General features: G+C 43.6%; 1 protein-coding gene across 2 annotated transcripts in view; it reads right to left on the reverse strand.

Moving 5' to 3' along the window:
* Nucleotides 1-2,761: 2,761 nt before the first annotated feature.
* The window catches only part of DERL1 (derlin 1), a 31,393-nt gene continuing 10,518 nt past the window's right edge, over nt 2,762-23,636 (reverse strand). The window contains exons 2-8 of one of the 2 annotated variants that reach the window (XM_006830683.1): nt 19,413-19,524; nt 12,627-12,691; nt 11,659-11,685; nt 10,759-10,854; nt 8,226-8,278; nt 6,758-6,868; nt 2,762-3,163 (exon numbers count right to left, since the gene is read on the reverse strand). In XM_006830683.1, the coding sequence (XP_006830746.1) occupies nt 3,025-3,163; nt 6,758-6,868; nt 8,226-8,278; nt 10,759-10,854; nt 11,659-11,685; nt 12,627-12,691; nt 19,413-19,524 (603 nt within the window). In that variant the 3' untranslated portion in view covers nt 2,762-3,024. The remainder of the gene's footprint in view (nt 3,164-6,757; nt 6,869-8,225; nt 8,279-10,758; nt 10,855-11,658; nt 11,686-12,626; nt 12,692-19,412; nt 19,525-23,636) is intronic. The other variant, XM_006830684.1, reaches the window with a different exon arrangement.

Consider the following 23,636-nt stretch of genomic DNA (forward strand, 5'->3'; position numbering starts at 1 on the left):
ATTTTAACTGGCCCAGCAGATCCCCTTGGACTGGACCTTGCTCTTGGATCATACTGGTAGTACAAACCTTGACCCCACTTAAGATTTGATCCAAAAAACCATCATTAGCTTCAATCTTGTAAATCTGATAGAAAGATTTTGAGCTAGCTTATCTTTGCAATTACATTTTTCCATGGCACAAAAAGTATCCTTAGTTTGAGGGCACCCTAATGAGACTAAGACAAAATTACTGAGAGAACTTGTCGGCAGTCATCCACTAATTGTAGAGACATGTTTCAGCACATTTTATTTGAAATAAACCCATGCATGTATGAACTGGAACCCCATTAGCAATGCTTCTTAACTTACCCTCATATAGGGCCCCAGGACTCAAGACCCCTGGACAGAAACTACAGAAACTCCCGAGAGCATATGCGAATCAGATAGGCCTCCCCTGCTAATCCCAACATTCAGAAGCATCCTGTTTCCTTAAAGGAAAAACCCAAGAATCAATCTGATAGATACTCTCTAACACATGAACAAAAGTATGTAAAGAAATGATCACTGTCATTCTTAACAGCAAAAAAAAAAAAAAAAAAAAACCCACTGGAAACATTCCAAACCCCCTCCCCACAAGAGAAGGGAGTCCACAAATTACAAAATAACTTCTTTATAATAGTTAGAGAGGTTGCTAACACCAAAGTGATAGCGAAAGAGACAGTAGAGTAGGCATATGGAAACTTCAGACAACCTTCAAGTTGTATTTTTTAATTTACAATATTCACCAATAAAAAGCTTTAATTACAACAAAAGTTCCCTATACAAAATAAGGGTTTTTTTCATTCACAGAAACTCCACCATTGTGTCTTGTCTTGACAAGTCAAAACTCAAAGAACGTGCTTAGCTAAAAGGACTCTACCGATAAAGGGCTATCCAAACAAGATCAATAAAATTATCTGCTTCCTAGGCATGATGAAGAAGACGAATTTAACATTTTGCCTTAAACTGAAGATTCTGAAGAGCACTTAGAAACCTTTATTAATACAGGTCTATCTTGGCTAGCGTGGGCGTAACCAGGCCACCATAATACAGCCAAGGTCGCAGCCGAGCGAGTCACGTGAATTTGTTGGTTTTCCAGTACATATGAAAGCTTTGTTTATACTATACTATCATCCATGAAGTGTCTACAGCAGCCATTATGAAGACGTCTGAATTATTGTGAGAATGATCAAAACGTGGGAGACATGAAGCAAGCACACGCTGTAGGAAACATGGCGTGACAGACTTGCTCAACGCAGGATTGCCACAAACCTTCTTGTCAAAAACTCAAAACATCTCTGATCTGGGGCCCTGAGCTCACGCTTCATTAAGACGCCTCCTCACAGGCCCCAGGTCTCCCCCTGCAGTGTGACAGGAATGAGGGTTTCTAAAGGTTTACCTGTATGTTTTATTGTGGCTGCAAGTCAACAGCCAAACATACGACAGTTCCCATCACAACTCTCTCCACCTACTATTTTATATCCTACAAAATATGGAGACACAAACTTTTCTTAAAAAATAAGGAGGTGTTTTCACGGCTCTACTTCCTAGCAGCGGGAAAAGATTCATGACGGTCACAGCACATAAGGCTCCTGAAAAGAAATGGAGCCAAACGGTCAAAGTCCCGTCAGGTGATGAACATTGTTCCTAGCCATCTGCTTACAGAAAAAAAAAAAGCATTAAAATAACAACAAAAACAAACCCTGTGTAAAACACTGTAACCTTCAAATAAAACTTTATTTGGTGATGAGCCCTAGCTCAGATGGAAAAAGCCTGTTTTTATAAAAAGGAATTGTGGGGTTTTACGTGAGTCTGATGTGCAGAGCTTATATAGTCATGACTCAAAATCATAAAGACCTTCAAACCCAAGTGATTCCAAAGCTGTTCCAACCCAGAATGATTTGTGATCCCCTCTGCTGGTTTCAGAGCCCCTACTTACAGAAAAGCTGCAGCTTCCTCAGGAACTAAAGCACTTGGGGGCAAGTGGGGCAGTGGGAGACCATTTAAATAGGGCAGGCAGGTCTCCCTCAATTCCACTCCATGAGCATATGTCCAGAATGAGAACAAAACAGAACCCATGCCCAGGGGCCACTCCAGGCAAGCATCCCTGTGGCTAATGTGGTTTGAATCATCCCGACAAAACACAGCTACTCTGGACACACACCAAGCCCATGCGCCCTACATCTGCATGTGGCCACTGCAGCTTCAAACCCACCCTTGTTTGTGTAAGATGCAACTCTGCAGTTATTTTGATCTCTTAGGGAAAAAGGATGCCTAGCCAACCAACCAACCCCCTGTTCCTTTAATGCCAATCTGTGACCCTCTCTGACCCAGTAGAGCTTTTTTATTAAAATATCTGAAAGTGTGGCAAATGGTTGCATCTGACGTCAGGTCGAAATTCCAAATGCTGAAAAGGTTCTGTATCCACTGCTCCAGTCTTCTCCCCAGTTGTTACAATTCTGTCACCAAAGGGGGAAAAATTGTGTCAACAAGTTCTTTGAGACCAAGCCATGGCAATAAATAAAAGAGAAATGTCAAAGGCAGAGCCATTTTAAAGGCAACCTCTTCTAGCTGCAAATTTGGGGGCCAGGGAAAATACAAGGGGGCATGTGTGCATGAGCGAGTGACAAGGGTTTGGTCACTCAACCCGATGCCCAGCTCAGGGCTGTAGATCCACCGATGAGACTCTGCTCAAACCCACTTGTTCAGACAGGGAAGAGGAGGAGACACCAAGAATTAGAGCCAGTTTTGAATGCTGCACAGTTGACATTTGTTCTTCATAGCATTAAGGACTTGAATGAGAATCATGGAACTGAATCATGGAACCGGAGGAACACTTGTATTTCTCTTCAGGATTTAAAAAAAATTGTGTCTTGTATCGAAACACTACATTCAGTGTGGGTCAGGCCCAGCAGCATTAGCTAGAACTCAGTTGGGAAGCACACCCAACACTGGGGGGAAACCACAGCGGAGCAGAGCAGCTGGTGGGCAGGCCGAGGCTGCTGGTCACTGGTCTCCAAGCCGGAAGCCCTGGCCCCAGTTGTGTCTCCCACCACCGCCATTCTGATCGGCAGCTCGCCTCATGCTGGCAGGAGGTGTGCCAAATCCTGAGACTCCTCCTCTTCTGCTGGGCAGCCAGCGGTACCTAGAACAGAGAGAGGAAAAGAGGAGAGCAGTCATTCCCGCAGGCTGATTACCATTCAGCGTGTCTCCCCTAGCTGCCAACCACACCAACGGACATCAGTCTGTGGGCAGCTGCAGACCAAGGGCAACGGCGTACTTAATGACGGCAGAAGGAGCGCCCGTACCCCATGTTCCTTAAACTCAGTACGCTTCCAGCTCAATTCGCAATGAAATCTTTTATTTAATGATAAAAGGAATTCATGCAAAATAACACAGAAACAAAAATACTACACTCACAAACTCTATGACCAAACCAACCACTGACAGAACTTTGATACATTTACACATGGATTAAAATGGATCAAAGGACACAAAATCACTTTCAAAGTTCAAAACCACAGGCTGTGTGTGGGTGGGCACTCAGCACAACGTTTGTCCTCTTCGAGGCCCACACACAGGGGTTTGCAGTGTGTTTTTTTAGGTTTATTCATCATCTGCCCTCAAACTGCACTTTCCCCCTTACAAATGGGAAAGCTCAGGGCCAGAAAAGTTAGATGATTTTCCACCTTACAAAGGAAGCTATAATAGTCATTGAAGCACTAAGAAAAAGCTAAACCCAGGTCAACACTATCAACTGCCACCCTAACGGTTGACAGTTCAAACCCACTCAGCGGGAGTATGGAAGACAGGCTTGAAAAGCTGTTTCTGTAGTATGGTGATGGTGTACGTGTACCGTGGAGTCGGTTCCAACTCATAGTGACTCTGTATAAGGTTTCCAAGACCGTAAATCTTTATGGAAGCAGAAAGCCTCCTTTTTCCAGCAGGGTGGTTGGTAGATTTGAACTGCTGACCTTACAGTTAGAAGGTAAAAGCGTAACACAACCAGAACTCCCTCCACTATGATTACAGCCAAGTTAACCATATGGAATAGTTCTAAAGTGACGGAGTCAGGACTCAAACCCACACTACTTACTACACTACCTGTCCCATAATTTAAATGACACGGAGCTGACCTCTCAAGAGAGCAGAGCGTGACTGAAGTCACCTATTCTTAGCAGCCCAGATAACTTCAGGCTCCATCTCCCCAAAACACAACTCTTTTAGATTAAATGAACAGCAACGTTCAGAAAAAAAAGATGCACACTGACTTTAAAAATGGGCTGTGGAGTACAGACAAACCTAAGAATTCTACACCTGACAGCTTCCTAGAAAACAAATGCCACTCACACATAGACTCAAAAGGCACTGCCAAGCATTGCTTTCTCCAATCACCATGCAGTAAAACCTTCTTCCAGAACATGCAATAAAACAGAACACTCTGAACATTTTGAGCTGTCTTGTTTTGCTATTTACTATACGACAATATGGAAACCGTCTCCATTTCTTAAACAGAGACTGAAATTAAATGCAAGTAATTAGGAGAAGAAGGCACCCAATTAGACACAATCAACAAAAATTTATGGTAATTTCTAAGCAGTTACTGCTGTAGGAGACGCTCCATTTCGTCATCTGATCTTTATGCAAAATGGAACAGGAGGGCTCCCACCAGCAGAGCAGGCTCAAGGGGCTGACAAGCTCCACACTCGGAGCGGTTAGTGGGGCACGGGCACGGAAAACAATCCCTTAGTCAGGGCTGGTCACTCTTGGCTGCCTCCCAAGACGCCATGGTTTTTTGTTTTAAAAACCCTGATCAGAAATCCAAACCTGCTGCTAAAGCAGATTTGTTTTTGCTGTTGTTAAATGCTGTTCAGTCGGTTCCAACTCACAGCGACCCTGGATAGGGTTTCCGAGGAGCAGCTGATATGTTTAAACTGCCAACTCTGCAGTTTAAACTGACCTTGCAATCCAGTGCTTATCCTACAGTACCACACCAGGACTCCATAAAGCAGACTGGTGGTTTGTTTTTCTAGCCTAAAGGCAACCCAAGGTTCACGAGACAGACAATTTTCTTTTATGATTTTAAAGAAGGAATACTTCTCTGCTTATACACTATTATTTCACAATAAAACAAAAATCTTTCAAAACCTCCCTGATCTATAAGAGGTGGGGGTGAGGTGGGGTCCCAGAAGTCTGATTGTTTTGACCGCTCCCACTGACTCCTTAGAAGACTGACTAAACTGCAAACATGAATCAGGGCAACATGTGGATGGTTGGTTTGTTTTTAAGCTCCTGAATGTACGCTGTGACTGTATATCACCGGCATGCAACTCCACGCGATCGGCAAGCTGGCTGTGACGCCCACATGGAGATTTCACTGGTCCCTTTAACGTCCTGACTTTGCTGACGGGCATCAGACCATGTACGTGTGTCCCCATCTGCATGTGCGGGCACCTCTCCTCCGTCTATGAGACTCCTGGCCAGCCCCGACTTTAGGACCAGGGCTGTGGGCTCCACTTCCGGAGTCTAGGCCACTGTGCTCTCAACAGCACGAGGGCGCTCCAAGAGGTGCCTGGGAAAATTCCTTTACCTTTTCATTCCATTTTTCCAAGAACTTTATGAGCAGCCCACCTTGTGCACTTTCCTCAGACGGTCCTGAGGCAAGCATTCTCATCCCCACAACTTAACAGATTTGCAAATGAAGGCAGAGGTTTTATTTGGCAACTCTGCCAGCATCAAAACTAGTGAGAGCAATGGGGTAAAAGCAGTGACTAGCCCGAGGCAGGGATACAGAGAACACACTTCCAGGGACCCAGACTACAACACCTCTCATTCTGACTCTGAAATCCCTACCAATGGTCTACAGCCAGGCTTCAGAGATACTGTGGGTTTGGTTCCAGGCGATGGCGATCAAGCAAACATAGCATAAAGTGAGCCCCACAATCGTCTGGCTTCACATCCTAAGTAAATGTTAAGTTTACATTACAACTGTAGTCATCAAAGGAGCCCATGGTACTGGTTAGGGTTAGGCTGCTAACTACATGGTTGGTAGTTCAAACCCACCAGCCACTCTGGGAAGGAAAATGTGGCTATCTGTTCCTACAGCAATTTAGTCTTGGAACCCTAACATAGGGTTGCTCTGAGTCAGAATCGAATCAATGGCGAGGGGTTTTGTGGTTTGGGGTGGCCTACTGAGTGTGTAACACAATCATGAAACATCGGGAATGCGTGATGATTATCAAAATGTGACAGAGACACGAAGTGAGCAGAACATTCGGACAGCTGTGGTGCACGTCCCAGGGGAAGTAGCTGGACAAGGCCACTCTCACTGCTCGGGGCGCACATGGCCGCCCTGCAAAGTGAATGCTGAACACTAGCTTCACTCTTCAACTTTGTTCATAAAAGAGAAAATCCACTTTGGATTTAGCAAAAACAGGTACTAATGCAGGACTGGCGTCCTGGTGAGGCTCTGTAGGATAAGCACTCAACTACAAGGTCAGTGGTTCAAACTCACCAGCTGCTCCTCGAAAACACTATACAGGGTCACCAGGAGTCAGAACCACCTCAACAGCACTTAACAACAACATTGGTTTTTCATAAAAGCAAAATGGAGGAAAGTGAACTTTTTCAAAGGCAGGGGATGCCTGCAAATCCTACACTGCATGGAGCACCTAATAAAGCACATCAGAGCACATACAGTAAAATAATTTTTAAACAAGAGGAAAAAAAAACTGCTTACAAAAACTGAGGAGTGGATAGGAAGTTCCTTCCTCCCAAGTCCATCGGGTATCTGAACATTAAGAAGAAGTAAAGATGTCCAACAAGATTTCCAATGAGTTCATTGATGACCCTGCAAACAGAGAGCACCGTGTGAGTTAAGAGACACTCCTGCAGTGAACTGAGATGCAGCGAGTTCTCCTGAGTGGTAAAGGATGAGGGTCTTCATGGCGGCCAGGGCATGTCTGTGGGAGCCTTCGATAGCTCCACAAGACCTCTTGTGGGGTGAGGGCAAATGCCTTCGGAGGGAGCAGGGAAGGCAGTCCTGCTCAACACGAGAGGCCTGTGCTCTTCATGGCCAGCAACTTCTCTGACAAGTCTTTCAAACCCCGGCCATGTCCTAAATTGTTTTTGCTACTTCCTGTAAAGCAAGCTCATGAATGCTTTCAGACAGCAACACTGAATGTGAACACAGGCAAGCACGTATGAAAGCTAGCGATGGAGAAGCAAGAAAAGACAGGCAACAAAGGCTGCTCCTCCAGCCCTGGAGCCACAAAGCACTCCCTCAGCCTCTTGTAAGCTTGGCTGTGGACACCAGAGGCCACTCGGAGAGCTGACTGCCACCCCCCAATCCTAAAATAGACAACAGACCATCTTCAGTGTTCCCAGGGCTTCCGCTGAGGACAGACACCTCAAGGTTTCAAACACCCACTTTTTGAAACTGGTTAAACTCGAGGTTTCAAACACCACTGAAAACTAAGTGTTCAGTGTCTTCGCCTGCAGTCTGATTCCTGTCACAGCTCAGTCGGCATCGGTCAGGGGAGGAGAGCCAGCTTACACACGAGAGTCTGAGTCTGTTCTCGTAAGTCCTTCATCTCTTCCGCTGCTCCATATTCACAAGAGCTTCAGACCACCCAGAGCAAGTATCTCAGACATGTGAAGAACTACTACTATTAAAATGTGGAAAATATTTCACCAAATAACAATGGGAATTGCTAGAACAGTGGTATCGCAACACCCTCCATTTAAGATTCGGGCGGATGCATGAAAGGGTTTTCCTAACTCTAGACTGGTAATTTGACCCCTCTTGGTCAAAATGTTTGTACTGTTACACAACTTAAAAAACTACACCCCAACTGAGAATCTGCATGGCTGTGATTAATAACAGTTTAGGGGAGTCAACTTCGACAAGAATTAGGTCTATGTTTGCTTAATCTGGACAGTGAATCCAGAAACAAATGTTTAGTCAAAACCACAAGCATGGAATCACGTTGTGTCAATAAACCAACAAAATACCAACCAGTCAGTGCTAAGTGTGCTTAAAGCTCTGCAATTTAATTAACTGTATCAAGTTGGAATGATTTTAAAAGCCTAAGATTCCAATGCATCAATGCTGAGATTCTTACAAGTTTTATAAAGGTTAGAGAGAGAGTATAAAGATTAATGCAAGTTTTCCAATAAGTTTTAAATTAAATAAATCTACTACTTACGAGCCTCCGATGATATAATTGAATCCAAGGATAACCCAGGGTAAATAACAGGCCTAGGGAAAAACACAGACAAACATGAACGGCCCCAACTAAGAAGCATACAACTGCTAGCGAGTGCGATGGGTCCGTGACTACCGACAACTTTAGGTACATTCTTTGGAAGATAAATGCAAAATATCTCAGCTCAGATCGATTTAGTGTCATTCCCACTGTACTTAAAACCCATCTCAAATTATACTTATTTATCTGTAACTGGAGGGGCAGACAACTGTGCCCAGAGCTCAGACGCAATACATACCTTGTTGAATTAATTAAGTTAATGAAGAACTTCAGAGACAGTTTTAAATGACCAGTGAGAGAATCATGCTGTTGTTGTTGTGAGGTGCCATCAAGTCAGTCCCGACTCACAGAGACCCTAGGCACAACTGGACAAAACACTGCCTGGTCCTCTGCCAGCCTCACAAGTGTTATTACACTTGAGCCCACTGCTGCTGTCACTGTGCCAATCCATCTCATTGGAGGTCTACCTTTTTCTCACTGATCCTCCATCTTCTCCAGGGACTGGTCCCTCCTGATCACATGTCCAAAGGAGGCGAGATGAAGTGTCACCAGCTGTGCCTCTAAGGAGCATTCTGACTGCATTTTTTCCAACACAAATTTGTTTGTTTTCCTGGCAGTCCATACTTTACAACTACTGGGACTTCCTCTTTGTTTCCAATGATCGCATTCCAATCACCAGTAACTATCAATACATCTTGATTGCATGTTTGATTAATTTCAACCAAGAAGTTGGTAGAACGCTTTCATTTCATCATCACTGGCTTTTAGTGTTTGGTGTGTAAATCTGAATAGTGGTCTTAACTGGTCTTCCTGGTAGGTGGATGGATATTATCCCATCACACAGCATAGTAATTCATGATAAATGTTGAAATGTGCTTTCTGATGAATGGGACGCCATTCCTCTTCAATCTGTCTTTCCTGACACAGTATACCATGTGACTGTCAGACTTAAGATGGTCAACATCACTCCATTTCAGCTCTCCAACACCTAGGATATGGATGTGTATGTGTTCCATTTCATTTCTGAAAAGTTCAATTTTCCTAGACTTATACTTCGTATATTGTGTTCTGATTATTAATGGATGTTCACAGTTATTTTTCCTCATTTTGAGTTGTGTCCCTTTAGTAAATGAATGTCCTGAAAGCCGTACTGCATCCATGTCATCAAGGTCAACTCTTTGCAGAAGCAGTTCTTCCCCAGCTGTATTCTGAGTGCCTTCCAACCGGAGGGTCTCATCTTCCGGCACTGGATCTGATACTATTCTGGTCGTCTTCATAATACTTCAGTATTCAAGATCTGACAATATTCTGGTCTACTTCATAATACTTCAGTATTCAGTATTCTGGTGCTAACCGTGTTCCACTGCTATCTACAAGGTTTTCAGCGGCTAAGCATTCAGAAACCATCCAACTCTCCTTTTTCCTCGTCACTCTTCGTCTGGAAGTCAGCTGAAGCCTGCCCACCATGGGTGACCCTGCTGATATTTAAAAGGCTGGTGGCATAGTTTCCAACATCATAGCCCCAAGCAGCCACCACAGTTGTACCACACACTGACAGACGAGTGGTGGAAAGGGTCACCTAAGACTTCAGAAACCAGCAAATGGTTATACATGAGCTAGAGACATTCCTCTTCTCAGGTTCCTCTTTCACACATATCACCAACTACTTTGGATTTCTAGCTGATTACACATTGAGATCTTCAATTAATGTATATGATTACACATTGAACTCTTCAACTAATATATATGGGTTCCCAAAATATAACAGATCTCCAGATGACTTCAATACTTGAGCCCCTTACCCAACCAACTCAAGACACCATGCTCATACCAAGACCTAAAAGAGTTGCAAAGAATTTCACAAACAAGTACAGAAAGGGTTACACACAAATCAGTTTAAAACGAACTGTGTTAAACACTGTTTAACACACAGCATTGCAAAAGCCCAAAGGCAAAGCTAATTCCAGGCAAAAGATTCAGGAAATATGAAGGGGCTTCAAAAAGTTCATGGAAAAATGTCATGATCTTTTCATTTTATTTTTCCATGTATGTTCAATCCCAGCTCAAATTCAGAACAGGTAGGATTTACATGAAGACAAGAATCAAAACAATATTGCAGGTAGGAGAGTATGAAGAAAAGTTCAAAGGAAAAGTCTGAACGCAAAAACAGTGATTTTTGCTTAAAGTATAAAGTACTTAATAGGGAGAAATAGATACAGATTTTGAAAGAGGGTGTTTTGCCTAAGTATCTTTCCTCCTCTCCTCCTCCCACAAGATCACTCAGGGGCACAAACCGCAGGGGGGATACCGAAGATGTGGTGAAGCAACAGGCAGCAAACACTCCACAAGTACAGCTGGGACTGAGGAAGCGGCCGGCCTAAGGTACACTGCTCAGCAGTGACCTCTCCTGGGCGAGTTGGAAAGTGCATCTCTGATAAATAAAAAGGGGTATTTTTCAAGGAGGGCAAAGTACCTTAAATCGTGTTCCAAACCAAAAGGACACAATCATGTCTCTGTTCAGCTGGGCCCAGACGTAAAGGACAGACATGATGAGAGGAATCATCAGTAACTGCAAAAGAAGTCAAGATGTAAAGACCAGGCTCTGGAGGAGATGGTAGCACCAAGAGTCTTCCTCACCAATAAAGCTTCTCATGTAGCTAACCAAAAATCAAAATCAAGTTCACTCATCAGAATGATCCTTCAGTTTAACCAATTACACAATGAATGCTACAGAATCCTGGAATAAACACGATTTATTTTAAATGGATTCAGAAATATCAGAAAACAAGCTTTATGACTTGGGGCGGGGGGGAGGAGGCAACCAAAGCTTTACTTATACTTTAATCTCAATTTAAAAAAAAAAAACTTGAACCCATTTGTAGAAAATGCTGGATAAATCATTATTCTCAATATTCAAACATAATAAAGAAGCCAGACATGAAAGGGAACCCACTAAGTGGTTTAGATTACTCCAAGGCTAAGCTTTCTCACAGAAGATCTTCAAAATAAAACCGTTCTACCTTTTATTCTTTCGAAACACCTTCTCCCCACTGCCGCTGAATCCATTCCATTCCTAGTCGGTAACCCAGCAGGGCAGCGTGAACTGCTCCATAGGGTTTCCAAGACTGTAGGTCTTTAGAGGACAGAAAGCCTCGCCTTTTTCCCTTGGGAGTGGCTGGTGGGGTTGGGGGGGGGGTGGGGATGTTTAAATCACCAACCTGTGGTTAGTGGCCCAATGCTTAACCCACTATACCATCAGGGCTCCTTAAAATTACCTTAATATCTTAGCTGATGCAATTGACTTGGCCAAGCCCCCTAACAGTACATGTGAAACCTCTAAAGGGCAAACAAGACAGTTTCCAGGGACACTCACCTGCATATCCATTGCTAAACCAGTAATCTTGGTTTGTGAAGTTAAAGATCATATACAAAGCATTCTGTAGACCTAGTGACTACTTTCTTCCACTTAGCAGTTCGTTTCATTCCGTGTTCTGAAGGAAGACCTTTTCTACACTTCAAGTAGCTTCAGACTTCCAAGAACTCAGTGGTCTCCAGATTCAGCACTGTGGGTTTTCTATTGGACTGGACTCCGAGGGAATGGGGGAAATTAACCACTTAGGCTATTAGGGCCCCTCCCACCCCCTTTACCTTCCTTTGCCACAGCCGTTTTATTCAGCATCTTGTTCCAGCAGAGGATGGGAGAGGCCACTGACCTCCGAAACAAACCATGATCCTGCTCACACACAGGGCTTCACAGCTTTTCTCCTTCCCTTAATGGAGGAAAAAGGGCATCCAACATGCCCCATTTCCTGGCTCCTGGCCAGGTGTAAAAGGAAGCTGAGCCCAAGGCAATTCAAGGTTCCCCAACTCTGCTCCTGGAATTGGGGGAGTCACCACTGGAAAGCTGCTGACACTGTGGCTGATGGAACGCAGTAGGGGTCTTTACAGGACCGGGGACTACCATCTATGGGACCAAGACAAGAGCAGCCATGGGGTCAGGAGAGGACGCTAGCTATGAATTCACTCATGCTGAGGCACCCAGGTTTCAAAACCTGTCTCATACACAGTATGACGTCTCTTCATGCGACAGTCAACACACTGCCCCACGTGAGAACACAGAACTGGGAGTAAGGAGAGGGAACACGAACAAAATTCAACCAAATGGAGGGAAATCCCACAAAGGGATTGCAGGTATCATTCCACATCACTTGACTCCCCCTATAGCTTTTGTGAAGAACTTGAATTACCCTAATTATTAACTGCTGTAAGCAAAAGAAGCGGGCCTGTCATTGGAAACACTTTACAGAATACAATTTCCTCACACAACCCACTGAAGGATACCACGATGCAAATCCAGTTAAAGAGGACCATGAATAAATAGTCCGCTGGCCTCCCATCAAAAGCTCCTGAAAACAAAAATAAGCCAGAGGTCAGACTTGCAGAACAAAGTGACTTCTATGGAAAGAAACACTTAAAAAAAAGGAGATAAAGGTAAACTAAGAATAGTTTTTAAATCACGCCTCCCAAGTAAAAGTTCAAGTTCTTGACTATCTAAACCCTGTTAACAAAGTCCTGAACTGAAGTCGCTGTGGAGGGTCCACTAGGCTCTCCTAACTGAATTCCAGCAAGGAGCATACTCTGAGGACAGGCAATGCCAGCTACGAGACAACCGACCCCTACTCCCTCCCCGCCCCACCCCCCCAAGTCCTCAAGGGCCTCGCGGGCCACGCACCTCTCCTTCAAGGTTCTCAGCGTGGCCTGATGACACAGGTAATAGTCCCCCTCACCTTCTGTCAGGAGAACCAGGTCAGTTTTGCTGGCCTCTGTGTCTCCTCCAGCATGGCTGTGCATGGGAGGTACTGCAGAACAGCATCATCACGAATGAACACACACAACCCTCAGTCCCTCCCTCACTAGGTAGACAGGCACTGTGAGGACTCGGTCTCTGTCTTCCAGGAGTTGACATTCGAGCAAGGGAGAATGGCTAGGGGTAGGTGGACAGGAGGACAGTCCCACCTTCCCAGGGACTGACTCCTTAGACCACATCTGTGAAGTAGGGCGGAGGGACCTATGATCTTTTTACAGATGGCAAATGACATTACGTGACCAAAATCACGTGGTTTGTTGGGAGCAGCGTCGAGTTTAATGACTAGGCTTGCCCTTATGAATGTGCAGAAATTCTACAATAGTCCAGCTTTCCCTCCTAAGGATGAGGCCTGATGCAGTAAGACGAGCCGCACAGGGAAACTGAAATGACTAACCGCAAGGTTGGTGGCGGTGGTTACATGCCGTCGAGTTGGTTCCACTCACAGCAACCCTGTATAGGATTTCGGAGGCTATAAATCTTTACAGGAACAGAAAGCCTCATCTTTCTCTCACACAGTAACTGATAGATTCGAACCACTGACTCTGACTTTGCGGTTAACAGCTTAGCTCATAATCCACTAAGCTACCAGAGTTCCTTCACTGCAACGCTGGCGTAGCTCAGAAAGCTACTATTCTCTCCTCTACACTCCATTCATGACATGTTAGTGAATTAAAATAAAAAATAAAAAAGCTCTAAGAAATGTCATAATGACAGGCAGAAATTGATCTAACAGTAAATAGAAGTCTCTATTTACTTCAACAGAAGTCTCTATTTCCGCCTTGTTACCCCAAAGGCACACTCTCCGTGTTGAGATGTTGTTGTATGCCATCAAGCAGGTTCTAACTCATAGCGACCTTGCAGAGGGTTTCCAAGGGTGGCTGATGGATTTGAACTGTGGACCTTATAATTAGCATAGTGCTCATCTTAAAGTGGCACAGTGTTTAAGGATGCTTAATTCCAGGGGATCCCCAAGTCTAACAAAATGTCTGACTTTTAATGATGGTTATACCGCTTCTCATGTGGCTTAGCTTTGTGATTTTTAAAGAGTCTTTAGAGCCAGGGTACTTAAAACTACTGTAGTCACAGAAACTACAGCACTGTATTGTTTGGCAGGTTTGAGACTGGGAAGTTATGAATGAACTGATTTCAAACTGCATTCTTCCAGTTCAGATCAGAAAATGTCACATTGTGAGTCAACAGTGCTACAGACTCAGCCATCGGCCAGGAAGGGAAATATGGAGGTGGTACACGTTTTTAAATGTCAAAATGTTATACTGAAGCTGTGTGCTGGAAAAACCCCAAAACACCAAACTCAATGCCACTGAGTCAATTCCAATTTAAATCAGTGCAAGGTCAGTTGGAACCACATGGTTGGTGGTTCAAACTCACCAGCTGCTCCTCGGAAACTCTATACAGATGGCATACAACAACAACACAACACTGTGGTAGAGTATGCCCTTGAAGCACTTAACAACAACAACATAGTGCAGAGGAGAACTGCTCCTTAGGGTTTCTGAGACTGTAAATCTTTATGGGAACAGAAAGCCTTCTCTTTCTCTCACAGAGCAGCAGCTAGCTGAGTCTGAACCATTGGCAACATTGCAGTTAGCAGCCCAGTGCCTAACCCACTGTGCCACCAGGGCTCCTGTGTGGTGGACAGCAGCTCGGGAATCAGAAGGCCAGGGTTCCAATTCCAGCAGAGTGATTTCAGGCAGTTTTAGGACATTTGGGGCATGTCACCATACCATGTCTCCGTACCATTGTTTTCTTGTTTGTGAAATAAATAAATAAAAGGGCTATAATGAATGACCTCCACTCTACCCAGAACAGTACCATTCAAAAGAGCCTTAAAGTGGAAACAAGGCAACTGCCTATCAACTAAGATGTGGACAAGCCATACTCTCGGATTCCTCGTATAGGAAATGTCCAGAAGAGGTCAATCTATCAAGGATGAAAGTAGATCCGTGCTTGCCGAAGGCTGCAAGAAAGGAAATGAGGCGTGACCACTAATGGGTCCGTACAGGGTTTCTTTCTGCAGTGACAAAAATGTTCTGGAATTGACTGTGGCAATGGGTGCACAACGCTGAAAACACACCTAACCACTGAGTGGTCGACTTTAAATGGGTGCAGTGCACGACATGTGAATTGCTGTACCTCAAGAAAACTTCTTAACTCAAAATATTAAAAAGACCAGGCTTACTGGACAGAAAGAAACTGCGAGACTATGGCCCTCAGTCACCTTTAGATCTGGAATGTAACTCACCCTCGTGGCTCAATGTTCAGCCAAGCAGTGAACGTGTATGTTAGAGGGGACGACAGCACTAGTGAGGTATGCACACCACAGAACAGGCAAACATTTAAATCAAAAGGGCGGCATTTACATAAGGACACATTCAGAAGGGTGGAAAGAAAGAGGAATGAAACTAAGAATCCCAGGGAGGCAGTGGGATAGGTAAGGCTAAAAGAGGGGATTGCAATCAGTGAAATGGAATGAAGTATATGATTAGCTGAACGTTAAACTGGTGATGTGCTCTGTAAACCTCGTTCAATTTACAATATAAAATTTAAAAATATATATATTTTTAAAGAAAATCTCCACCACTTCAAAATGCTATGTGGGGAGCCAGCTGCTTCCGGTGGAGCGGAGAATCAGAATCGTCCCCATGTATGCATAGAAACAACTGTTCCAAACCAAGTAAGTCTTACGTTCCACAGTTTCTTTGAGTTTTAATGATTTTTAACGGTTTTTGGTGTCAGAAGCAAGACACAAAGAGAATTATCAAATGCCCCATTTTTGGTAAGAGATCAAATACAGATCAAATATCAAAACCTACATACAGCAAAGAGGAGACGCTAAAGACAGAACCAAAATAGCAAGCCTCACAAAAAGTTACCCCATAAAACTTAGAGTGGTACCTGGCCAACACTTACTTCATCAAAGATCCTAATCAAATCGTGATTAAGAGGTGAGGGTAGCAGGAGATGTCAAAGAGACATCTTGCTTTCATTTTAAGACTTCTTCTTTCCCACAAAACCAAATTTTTGCTGCCAGGCCAGAGACCATCTAGTGCTCTAATTAATATAAGCTGATCTTAGTAAAAGCAGGGAAAGGCAGGTTCAATCGATCATGTTAAAATTAGCCAATGGCTGATCTAGTCTTCTCCCTCCTCTTCTAGAAGCCTCATTGTAACTACCTATTCTGAGCCATGTACTGGTTTCTGGAATCCGAATGGTCTTCCCATATGCACACAGAATAACGGCTCTGAATAAACCTTGTGTTCAAGAAAAAAAAAAAAGTTCTGTGGATGGGAAGTAAGGAACGAGGGGCACCTTTTAAGAATGAGAGCAAATGCAAGGGAGCATCCTACAGAGCACTAAGTGGTAAGCAGGTAGGAGATATGATTACATCACCTCAGAGGTAGCTAGAGAAGGACAAATGGGTTCAAGAAACTTAAGTAACCAAGAGAAGACCCTATGCACAAGAGAATGAAACAAAGTTACTGTAATCTAGGTATTCAAAATAAGGATTGAATTATTTGTGGATAGACTCATGTCTAGCATTTGTTTCAAATAATCACGGTTAGTGAGACAGAAAGAGAAAGAAAATAAAGCTGGCTGGGAAGGTAAGTTTCTGGCCCATGTTCACACACTGCAACACAGGCAAACCTTGAAAACATGCTCACTGAAAGAAGACAGCCACTCTAAAGGGTCCACTGCATGTGTAGAGTGTGATTCCGTTTATGTGAAATGTCTAGAATAGGAAAATCCGTAGAGACAAAACAGAAGTAGATGAGAGGTTGTCGGGGAAGGCACAGGGTTTCTTTCAGCAGTGACGACAGCGGTGATTATACAACATTGTGACTGTACCTAGTGCCACCAAAACACACACTTTAGAAGGGTTAAAGTGGTCACTTTGAGGGTACATGAATTTTAACTCAACAAAGCAAAAGGAAAGAAGTGTGTTCTGAATCTTTGACTGTATTCTGGTGTATGTTTGAAATTTTTCCATAGTAATTAAAAAAAAAAAAAAATGGTTCTGCATCACCCATACTTAACCTGGTGGTGTAGTGAGTTAGGCTGCAAGAGCAGCAGTTCGAATCCACCAGCCACTCCATGGGAGAAAGATGAGGCAGACTTTCTGATCCTGTGAAGATTTACAGTCTCAGAAATCCTACAAAGAGCCGCTATAAGTCAGAACCGACTCAATGGCACTTAACAACAATGACCTGCCTTTAATACTGATATTAAAAAGTACTCCAACAACTTAACCCTCAATTAGATTATACTAGAGGGGTTGAGGAGTCCTGGTGTGGTGGCGCTGTGGGTCAATGAGCCAGACCGCAAAGCCAGTTGAACTACAAGGTCAGTGGTTCAACCTCACCAGCTGCTCCTCGGAAACCGTGTACAGGGTCACCATGGGTCGGAACCGACTCGCTGGCACTCAACAACACACTTTGTAAACATACAATGATTTTTTTTCCTTCTTAAAATGCACCTAGGAGCAAATGTCAGTTTAAGGAAAAATGTTATTTGACACCAAATGTTCATCCTTCTACTTCCCTGCAGTTATGAGACCGACTCCCAGTTGGCACACATAAGAACCCTGACAGAGGTGGTTCCCAATTCTCTGACTGACTCCCAGTTGGCACACATACAAGCCCTGACAGAGGTGCCTCCCAATTTTCTGACCAACTGACTCCCAGTTCTCACACATATGAGCCCTGACAGAGGTGGTTTCCAGGTCTCTATTCTGCACTAACAATCCACGGGTTTAGGAAGTCTCCGAAGTCAGTCCACTGACTCATTTAGGCTTAACAGTAGGGTTCTTTTTCACACTTTAATACAGCAATATTGATTTAATGCTTCTTTATATAAGCAACTATGAACGGCAGATAACGTATTGTTGAAAAACACTAGTACTGTATGCTCACCGTGCAATATTCAACCACTCAATATCAAAGGACAACACTTACCTAAGGATAAAGTTCAGAAGGGATGGGAAGGAAGGAGGGTGCAATGGAAAAGAAGCAGCTCAAGGAAGGGGAATAACTATTGTTACATGGAAGGGATTATAATCACTGAGAAGAAATGAAGTGTATGCTCTGTTGAAAGTAAAACTAATCATCGGCCTGTAAACCTTCACCCAACTCACAATAAATTTTTTTTTTTTAAGTATTACTGGAAATAAATTACAATTCAGTAAGAAACATTTACATTTTCTTATAGCTTATCTATAACACTGTGAAAGGGCAGTCATAGCTGATAAACTGCCCTATTTTTAAATTGTGGCAATATATATAGTTTATTACACAGACAGACACAAATCTATGCTTTCAATGCCATAAAGTGGTGGTGGGTAAAGGTTAGGTCAGTTCCAACTCAAAAAGACCCTGTATAAGGTTTCCAAGGAATAGCTGGTGAGTTTGCACTGCCCACTTTGTAGTTAGCAGTCCGGTGCTTTTCCTAGAGAGACACACCAAGACTCCATAAAACAGCATTCTTCAATTCCTATCAATGAGCTATAAATGAGGAGACTTTAAAGAGCTTGTGGAAAAACTCCTTTATCTTTCAATTCCACTTTTCCACAAACTTTTTGAAGCCCCCTCATACAGTGTGTCCCAATTAAAGGATAAGGATTTCCCTGTGACAGAAATGAGACAGATATCAGACTAAGAACACACCACTCAGTCATTAAAACGAGCAGGCTTGCACCTGAGTTTTCACCTGTAACATGACAGCAGTTGAGGTGGCTGAGGATTCAGACCCCAGCAGCCTCAGTGTTTGGGACAGTCCTCACGGCACATGCACCGTCTTTGTGCGGCTTTCTTGTATCATCTCATGGCCTTCAAGTCCTCCAAGTACCGGCCACCCTTCAGCTCTGGGACTGAACTCACCCCCGGGACTCAAGTTTCAGCCAAACAGTAGATAGGCAGGTATACTGGGGGGCAACACACCTAGTAAGGTATGCACACCACAGAATGGTCAACCATTCAAGATCAAAAGGGCAGCATTTTACCTGAGGACAAAAGTCAGAGGGGTGGGGAAAGAAGGGGGAATGAAAACCAAACACAAGGAGGAAGAGGAATGCCTGATGTTCCATGGAGGGAATAGTAATAACGAGATAAAATCAGGTGTAGGATTTGTTGGATGTAAAACAGATGATCTGCCTTGTAATCAATTCCCAATAAAAAGCTTTAGAAAACTAAAAGTTCTCCAAGTAAACACAAACAATACTTCAAAAGCAATTGCAGGTAACATACCTGTTTCGAGTCGTGTAGAATACTGATATAAGAAATATAAATTGACCAAATAGAGAAATCCCGTTCCTGGACCCACAGGGAAATAAAAGGTGGCAGTGACTGGTCTCCAGACCTGTCCAGATCAAAACAAACACACTGGTTAGTTTTACCAAGTCAAGAGGATGCTTTTTTATTATTATTATGCTTTTAGCTTTTATGCTTTTTGCCAAGCATTCCTCCTCAACAGTGAGAGTTACTCAAGAGATACCACAAATATAATTCAAGGACAACAGAAGGACAGCTCCTATTACTTACACTCAGTGTACAAATCTATGGGATCAAATGACTTTAAATAAGCAGCAAAAGATTTCTAAACTAATTGCAGAAAATCAATGCTTCGCAAGTAACATGATTGTTGTTGTTGTTAGGTGCCATCGAGTCGTTACCAACTCATAGCGACCCTATGCACAACAGAATGAAACACTGCCCGGTACTGGGCCAAGCTCACAATTCTTGCCACACTTGAGCCCATTGATGCTGCCATTCTGCCAATCCATCTTGCTAGGGGTCTTCCTCTTTTTCTCTGACCCTCCACCTTACCAAACATATCCTCCTCCAGTGACTAGTCCCTCCTGACAATATGTCCGAAGTATGAGAGATGAAGTTTGGCCATCCTGATCTCCAAGGAACACTCTGGCTGTACTTCTACCAACACGGATCTGTTGGTTCTTTTGGCAGTCCATGGGTACTTTCAATATTCTCCTCCAACACAGTAACTCAAATGCATCAATTCTTCTACGGTCTTCCTTATTCATTGTCCAGCTTTCACATGCATATGAGGCTACTGAAAATACTATGGCTTGGGTCAGGAGTACCTCACTCCTCAAGCTGACATCTTTGCTCTTCAACAATTTACCATTTCAGTGTGTCTTCAATGTAAGTAGAGGTACTACCAGACGGCTGGAATTAAGTGTTTGTCATTAATTTTTGCCCCAGGCTTATAGATAAGTATATGATTAGTCTATACTAAACAGAGCATACAGGTAAGCCTGAGGCAAAAATTAATGACAAACACTTAATTCCAATCATATGGTAATATCTCTACTTACACTGAAGATACACTGAAATGGTAAACCTGTCAAAAAAAAAACAAACCCACATTATACTCTAAAGATATAAGTTGAAATAAGATTCCTGACCCACAATCTCCCAATTCTCTTCCCAGCAAAAACTGTACCTCCTTCCAGAAATCCTGGTTATGTTTGCGCCCTCCCTCTGCATGTCAATTCATACTGTGTTGTTCTATACCTTGTTACGTTCCCTTGACAGTTTTATGGGCTTCATAATATTCCGTTCACATGGGTGTCTAAATTTCATTTAAAACTGTCACAACAATGCTGCATTGAATATTCTTCTATATTCTCTGGATGTGTGAGGATAAATTCTTGTGAGTCACACTGCTCGGTCAGCAGACATGAATGTAGCTTTGGGAGATGCTGTCAAATGCCTAGAAACATGCTTTACCAACTTACACTTCCTCCTAAACGGTAGGTTACTGCCTGTCTCCTTCCCACGCCCTCATCCCTTCAAGTATTTTGTATTCACCAACTTGAAAACTGTTTTGGTTTGCCTTATGAGTAGAGCATCCATTCACATTTAGAAACTTTTAACATTTCTTTCATTCATTTGGCTGGTGTCTGTCCTGATGTGGCGGGCGCTGTGGATAAGGACTGGACTGCTAACTGCAAGGTCGGTTTGAACCTCAAGGTCTGCAACAACATACACTACGAGGAGTCCTGGTGTGATGCAAGGTCAGCAGTTCAAACCCACCAGCTGCTCCCCAGAAACCCTAAACAGGGTCACTATGAGTCAGAACTGAATCAATGGCACTTAACAACAACAATAATAATATATTAAGAGGAGTGCTGGAGGCAATGTAGGTAAGCACTGGACTGCTAACCAAGACTGGAAGTTCAAACCTACCAGCCGCTCCTCGGAAACCATATATAGGGCCACTCTAAGCAAAAACCAATTCAACGGCACTTAAGAATAACAAAGAAATATATGAAGAGGAGTGCTGGTAGCATTGTGGGATAAGCACTGGACTGCTACGTGCAAGGTCTGTGGTTCAAACCCACCAGTAACTTCTCAGAAACCCTGTACAGGGTCATTATGAGTCAGTACCAACTCGACAGCACTTAACAACTAAAACCAAGTAATTAAAAAATCCCGCTCCCATTTTTCTTCCACAGTTGTAATATAAACTTGGCTTTGTTGTTGTTGTTAAATGCTGTCGAGTCGATTCCGACTCATAGTGACCCTGGGTTTCCGAGGAGCAGCTGGTGGTTTTGAACTGCCGACCTTGTGGTCCATCACCAGGGTTGAACCCAAAGCGCCACACGAGGACTCCTTGATCTTGGTTACTGCTGGGTATTTTATTTCTCCTAATGAACCAGAACCAACATCTTTATTATTATATCAATGTGGCGTTGTTACAATTCCTAGCCAAGAAGTCTTCCATGGCGCTTATCATTTTCTATGAAGTCACTGCTTTCACCAAGCTGAATTACCTCATGGCTACGAATACAACTGAGTTCTCTAGGTTTTCCAAGTGTATAAAGGTCGTTGTAAAAATACTTTGTATCTTATTTCATTCTTGTCCAGTTCCTCCAGAACAACATTATAGGGTTCAAGTAGATGGCCTTCCTACTTTTGGAAATGCCAACACAAGTATGGCTTCTGGACTGAGTGCCATGTGTCTTACAATGTTCTACCAAGTACCAAGCACAAAAGGGACAGCCCTCAGCAGCATTCACAATCGGCAGGGAGGCTGTCCAAAGAAGCAGACATGGGAGGGGAAGTTTGGTCTTAGAAAAATGAGTACAAAAGTCCCAAAGAACTGCAAGAGCACAGAGAACGAAGCAGAGGTACTGCTAATAACCTGGATGTGGCTGGAATGACGGACAGGCAGTGGTGGGCACCAGCCAGACACAGATCTAACAAGTTCCGCTCTCCAAGTCTAAGACTGCAGCCCTCGGAGTGCAATTCCCTGTGCAGGGAAAATGTGATCTCCCAACAAAACTCACTGTGGTTTCTGCTTAATGTCCCAATGGGAACAGCAGAGTTTAATGGAAAGGGTGCTGGAGACCTGAGGAGAAGACCTGGATTTCAGTCCAAGTTTACAAATGACCATTTCTGAGTCTCAACACCCATCTGTAAAAGGGAAACGACCTAAGCTACTACCTGCCCTACTTTGGTGGATGGTGAAATGAATACGTGAGTGAAAAACCTCAATTCTACTTACTTAGGTGGATTAACACAGGGGACGGCTTTTATAGGTCAGTAAACGACACTTAGAGAAGTTAAATAATAGCTAATAACTGGGAGAGTTAGAACTCTGTCTGAGACAGTCTGACTCCAGAGTTTCAGCTACGGGAACGCCTGTTTTTACAATGCCTCTCACAAGTGGCATGGTTAACATGAGCTATGTTGTTGTTAAGTGCCGTGGAGTCGATTTCAACTCATACTGACCATGAACACTGTTCCAACTGACTGATGGGTCTGAACTGCTGACCTTTAAGTTAGCAGTCCAGGGCTTACTCTACGGTGCCACACAAAAAATTTCAGGACTGCTATGGGTGAAACAAACTGCGGATAAGCCTACAAATTCATTCTCTTGGCACTGGTGATTAAAGCAGAACAGAGTCATCGCCTCAGCCAAGAGGCTTCCTCATCCACTAGTGTGCTGTCTGTCCTATGGTGACTCCTGCCTTCCTTGCCTCACAGAATTTGTATAAGGCTGGAATTAAGAGTCCTGGGATGGTGCTGTGGGTTAATGCGCCAGACTGCAAAGCTGTCTGAACTGCAAGGTTGGTGGTTCAAGCTCACCAGCTGCTCTTGGAAAGCCTATACACACGGTCACTATGGGTTGGACCCGACTCAACAGCACTTAACAACAACAACATTAGAGAGGTGCCTTGTAAAAATTCAAATGCTTTGTGTGGATGTATGACTATTCCCACACTCTTTTTGGTGATGCATAATTAACTGATTTTTACTAATTCCCACTGTAAATCAGCCCATACTTCTAATACATTACTCAAGGCCTGATTTGGGAGAAGAAACCTCAAGCTTTTTTGACTACAATTTCACCAGCTGAAGACATGACCCTATTTTTAGCCACCGTGAGCACCTGCTCTTTGGAAATCAGTGTCTGTCAAAACACCTCACCTCTTCTCCCATCAT

Source organism: Chrysochloris asiatica, unplaced genomic scaffold, assembly GCF_000296735.1.
Source record: "Chrysochloris asiatica unplaced genomic scaffold, ChrAsi1.0 scaffold00001, whole genome shotgun sequence".
In the NCBI taxonomy this organism is placed as follows: domain Eukaryota; kingdom Metazoa; phylum Chordata; class Mammalia; order Afrosoricida; family Chrysochloridae; genus Chrysochloris; species Chrysochloris asiatica.